This window comes from Mizuhopecten yessoensis, unplaced genomic scaffold (genome assembly GCF_002113885.1).
Source record: "Mizuhopecten yessoensis strain PY_sf001 unplaced genomic scaffold, ASM211388v2 scaffold11075, whole genome shotgun sequence".
Lineage (NCBI taxonomy): Eukaryota > Metazoa > Mollusca > Bivalvia > Pectinida > Pectinidae > Mizuhopecten > Mizuhopecten yessoensis.
In genome coordinates, this window is record NW_018408867.1 from 429160 (window position 1) to 435252 (window position 6093).

At 34.4% G+C, this 6093-nt stretch overlaps 1 protein-coding gene across 1 annotated transcript in view; it reads right to left on the minus strand.

The window, feature by feature from the left end:
• Nucleotides 1-5229, minus strand: part of LOC110465424 (FYVE, RhoGEF and PH domain-containing protein 5-like) — a 51632-nt gene extending 46403 nt beyond the window's left edge. The window contains exon 1 of the mRNA XM_021521220.1: nucleotides 5058-5229. Within this exon, the coding sequence (XP_021376895.1) occupies nucleotides 5058-5115 (58 nt within the window). The 5' untranslated portion in view covers nucleotides 5116-5229. The remainder of the gene's footprint in view (nucleotides 1-5057) is intronic.
• Nucleotides 5230-6093: the final 864 nt, after the last annotated feature.

Here is a 6093-nt window from a genome sequence, read left to right on the forward strand (position 1 = left end):
CAGAGATATAGGACGCCTGTAGTACTCACACCAGAGATATAGGACGCCTGTAGTACTCACACCAGAGATATAGGACGCCTGTAGTACTCACACCAGAGATATAGGACGCCTGTAGTACTCACACCAGAGATATAGGACGCCTGTAGTACTCACACCAGAGATATAGGACGCCTGTAGTACTCACACCAGAGATATAGGACGCCTGTAGTACTCACACCAGAGATATAGGACGCCTGTAGTACTCACACCAGACTTCAGAGATATAGGACTCCTGTAGTACTCACACCAGACTTCAGAGATATAGGATGCCTGCAGTACTCACACCAGAGATATAGGACGCCTGTAGTACTCACACCAGAGACTCCAGTCTTGTGACCATTGTTTTACTTCCAGTGTTGCAGGAAAAACTTCCTGTATATTTAATGTTTGACCAGCTATAGCTACCAGCCCCTAATTAAGTTTTTGTGAAGAATTTCCCAGCTGCATTTTACTACTAGCTTATCTTCCCCTAGATTGAGAACTAAGTGATCAAAATAATTAGAGTTTTTTGATAATTAAACATTCTAGAGAAAGGGTCCAGTAGTATTAATGTACTAAGTAATGTCATGAAATCTTAGATACATGTATGTTTGTGAGGTAGAACCAAGGCGTGTCAACATGCCGCTGTTCCTGGTACGCGACTCTAGATCTGCTTATCAGGTATATGAAAACAAAAAAAAATATAAGATTTTTTGTTTACTAACAAGGACCAGTGTTTACTAACAAGGGCCAGTGTTAAGAAATAAACTTCCTGATTCAAATTAAGTAAAATTCACGGGCGACCATTTTGAATATAAGCGTACAGAATATTTCATATAGAGTGATTTATATAATAATGTTACCAGATGTCGATCAGATTCAAATACATATATATATATATAAAGTCATTGGCTGTAAGTAAGTTCATTTACAAACATTCAAATTACCACGTTTATGGTAAATTTGAATTCTAATCTGATGCCTTATCTGAACATAAATTTTGATAAAATTTTCATTTCTAAGCATACAAAAGACAATCGTTTACTACAATAGATATATATATATACGACTACCTCGTACTTACTTTTATCAGTCTACATCTGGTACATCAGTTGAACAGAACTTCTGAACTAATGTGATCCATATTTACTTTATTAAATCAGTAAATTGGCAATGGATTTTTTTTAATCATTGGCATTATTTACTGTATAAATGCATATAATATGCAGTTTTCTTGTTTAACTTTGGTAACTCATAAATGGCCAGCACTAAAAATAAGGCTTTTAGTTACAGTCTACATGAACATGTTATAGTCTGTATCCTTTAAGTAGTTTATATGAAGTGACTTTGAGAATGAAGTATTCTTAACATATTTATGATTAAATTTAAACAGATCAAGCCAATGGTGAATGTATTTGAGATAAGTTCAAGATGTTTCAATTTTTGTCAAGAACTTTTCTCAAGTTTTGGTTACTACAAAACAGTGAACCCATATATAAATTAGGATATGGAATGCACTTGATTCTTGATATTTTTCCTTGATTTTATCTTTTTTTTTTTTTTTCCTTATTCAAGGTCACTTTTGACATTGTTTAACTTAATCTTTGAAAATCTAGAATACATTTCATACATTATGAAGAAAATAAAAAAAAGATTTACAACAGGAAGCTGATCTCTATGTATAGAAGGAGAGAGAAAAATGTGCACCAGGCGTAGTCTTATAACCGGTAACGTTATATGTAATACTGCAACAAAGTCTGGTTGAGATTGACATAGCAGTTCTAAAGAAAAGGTTTCAAATATTTAGACAATAACACTGGCTGGATGTTCTGACCAGAAAATGATAGCCCTTACCACCAAGGCCAATAAATGCTCCAAGGTCATTCTTCTGAACAAATAAATTATGATCAATCAAGAGCCATATCATTGATTGGATGACCATATTGTATTTTAAATCCACCCGGAATATGACATTAGACTAGGTCATACCAGGGTCTTCAAACTATGCAGGAAATTATTTATGCTGTCAGTATTTGATAAAATTCTGTTTGGTGGTTCATGAAAAAATAGCATAGAATATCAGTCAATCAGAAGCCAAAATTTAAAGGGGATCAACAAACTTAGATTTAATTCAAATGCAAAAATTATTTTACAACAATATGACACAAGCTTTCCTGACTTATATTTTCAAGTCTTGTTAAACTGGATGGAAGAATGAAGGTTATGTGAGGAAACCAGAGAAAACTTGTGTTTGGCAACATAAGAATCTTCCCCCTCGGGTTTAGATTTCCGTATCTCACCCCCAAGGGGGTGAGAGATTAGATATTAATCGCAAAAATCTTTAACTGATTAATTGTTCTGTGATCATGGTTACAAAACAAACACAGGAAGCAGCTTCCTGCAGAGAATTGTAGTAGAATGACTGCATTACATTTGACAGTGCTAATTTTATACCCCAACAACACTTCGATCAATCCATAAACGGATCATCTCTACAAGCATAGTACATAAGACACCTGATCAAAGAATGTCAGTGACATGACATTAAGTTTAGCTGAGCTCATTCCCTTGTGAGATAAAAATAGAAAACTTCAGCCAAAGACAACAATGAAAAGTTCAAATTTACTGGTCAATTCCTGGTCAAATATAGGTGTCCTGTCTCCAAAATAGCAACATTGAAGCCAACAGCCATTCAGAATTCATGATACCGACCCAACTAGACAACCTTCAACAGTCCTTATTCTGACTACCACGTTTCCTGGCTGTCTGATACCAGACACATCCTATTGTTTATTGATACATATACCTACAGTATCAAATGACCATGCAAATATGATTTGGCCCGATATATTCCACCTCTCATCAAATGTAGAGTGTGTCACACGACTTATTCAGATATTAAAACTATACACATCCAGATACTACCTGATGTAAAGATGGGAAGAATTACACCCATCCATAAACTGGCGAAACAATAACTATAAAACACTAACATCTGTATTACTAACACCCGATCATGACTAGGTCTTAAAAATCAGGGCTCCCCAAATGCAATGTTTAAAGGTATGGACTGGTTGCTGATTAATCTGAGATGATATTAGGAATAAATTAAACGACTAATTAATTGGACCATCATTCAATTACAATTACATATGTCAATGTTTACTGACAATTACGATTAGATGTTTATTGAATCCAGAAATGTTTAAATTAACAACAAACTTGTCAACTCTCCCTTTTTTGGAGGGAGACTCCCAATATTTGACCCCAAAATTGAGCATTTTCAACCAGTGAAATTGCTAAACTATATCTATTTTCTAAGATCTGATAATTACATCTGAATGGAACAGCTCTAAAGATGCCATTAAAGGTGTTATTTTTTCCCTAGGATGTACATACACACAATTTATATTGATAAGTTTATTTCTGAGCACGCATAATATCTTCCCCATGAAAGTTTCAAAAAGTTGGCAAGCATGTAAAGATAATAGCTAAACAAGAAGTGATTGCATAAATCTTAATGCTAGATTTTGAAAACCGATCACAAGTTTCCATGTATGAAAGAAGTTTTACAAATTTGTTATGATGGAACTCTTTGGTACATATATCTTATACATAAGATAGATGGTCCTACCACTTCCTTTTGTTTACAGGTATTATAAAGATATTTTTCTGTTAAAATTATGTTATTTCCACTACATTGTATAATCAAAAGGACATTTATATTTACTGAATGGCAGCTTTTTTCACTGATCAAGTTAAAACATTTTGAAATTATTCCCAGCAATGATGTAGTAGTGTTGACAGAACAAATAAGGTCAGTATACTCAGTAGCCAAGTGAACAAGTCATTGCTTCATAGTCAAGACTGAATCTCTGTGGAAGACATTTTTGTGTAAAAAAAAAAAAGAATTTTTAATAAATAATTCTTTCATGTTATAACTCTTTGCTGCAGTAAAAAGCAAGTCAATTTAAGTTAGAATAATGCTGAACATATTGAAACTCTTCTAAGGTCTTTGTTGGACAAACAACACAGAAAGTAACTATATGTACTCTCAGGCCAACTTGATACCACTGTAACAATGACTAGGGTATAACAGCGGCTGGGCCTTTATATATATTGCTGTGGCTGGTCCAGTAGACGAAGGCTAATAAAAGGATACTCTAGCTGGAAACCTTCCAAATCTATCTCTTTGTGTAAATCATTTATTTTCAATTTTCTCTCCCTCATCCATCGTTCAATCAAACCCACCTGGATGACTAGGGAGTAGGGTTTTTTTTGTCATCCGTTATGTATATTTACCTCCATGGTAGTCATAATTTGATCCATTGTAACTTACGAGATGAACAAATTTTCTACTGTCAATTAGTAATACTGTCCAGTTAGGTGTTTAGTGTTTAGAAATATGGAATGTATACATGTACATCACGTAGTGAAGACATTTCCATAGGAAATGAATTAAGGGTCATCACTTACACTTAAGAGGTCATGTTCTATTTGTAGTGTAACTGACCTTAAATTCTATGTAAACATGTACTTAGGCTATTACTGACATGTGTTGTTAAGATTCCATATCAATAATGTTATTCTTATAGGAAACTGGTATGAAAAACCCATTTGACAAAGTTTAGCAACACCAGCAATTGGAAAATACTGATTAAATCACGGTGTCGTTCCAGGAATGGGAATATCACCTCAAACAGGTCGAGTAAATTGTATTGACACAACCTGTTATGGCACCTGACTCATGCCAAACATGTGCCGTCATCGACATTATCTGTTGTATATAAACACACGGTCATCGCGGGTTTGATGAATGACAGCTGTCAATCACCCCAAAAAATGTGTCAATTTCAATAATCAAACAGGCAATAATTCTACATTTCTCAGCCATGTCATTAGCTTCACTGTATCAGAATTTTCAACATTCATGCATCCATAATTCATGTAAGTTATTGGTAATTACGTATATAATATAAAACATTCTGTTCCTTGATCATAATAAATTCTCAGAAGATTCAGATAGTGTGACAACTTACCATCGTTGTTAGAAGCCATTTTCACATCATTTCTATCTGTTGAAATACGTCCTTTCATTCATTTCCATTTAACATCAATGTCTGATACTTCGGCAAACGCAAACGCCCGTCGACTGCACTTATATCGCGATATTAATACACAGGTTAGTTTAAACTTCCTTCCTCACTGACATATTGAATAACTACTTCCGGTCAAGTCACATGATCACTCGAAGAAAAAAATGTAATAGAGGTCACATGATCACAGGTGCTCCCTTCGAATCCTGCATGAGTTGTTTCCCTTCCTCCTCAGCAGACGCATATATTGGCGTAGAGGTGATATACGTTAGAAAAAGGTCGAAATTCATATTAAGTATCAAAATTGCATGCTCTGGGCTTTTCATATTTTTTCTCGACTCATACAAAATATAATAAGTCTGCTCTGTCCGTTTTAACGATGACGCATAAAATACATGTATAATTTGTATACATTTCAGTATAAGACGTCACAATGCAAAAACATTCAAGCACATATACGGTTTCTAATATAACCATGTATCATTTAACATGCTTCCAAATTTCTAAAAAATGGGAAAAAAAAGTCAAATATTTTCAATCAACCATTCAGAACCTAACATATTTTCCCGTTTATGCCATTCATAAAACGTAGCGTCATTCGAGGAATATTCCTTGATTGGTTTTTTCGTTTAAAACCTCTACAAATGAAGTTCATTCATCGCTGCCTCAGATTCTGTATTTTAACATAACGTGAATAAAAGGTGAAAATGTCGTCATGGCTACGAAAGGTTGAAGCAGGAATAATTATTATTTTTCGAAAACTACCAAAAATAAGAGACCCAAGGGCCTTAGCGGTCACCTGAGTTATATCATAGGTACTGGTAGCTTTATTTTATTGTTTAGATGTGATGTGGAAATCAGCATGTAAACTAAGTGAAATACAATACTTGCCATGTCATCAAAGAATAAGAATTTTAAAATATTGGTAAATGTTCCCTTTGGGGCCCCGTCCTAGCCCCTCGGGATGGGGCAGGAATTC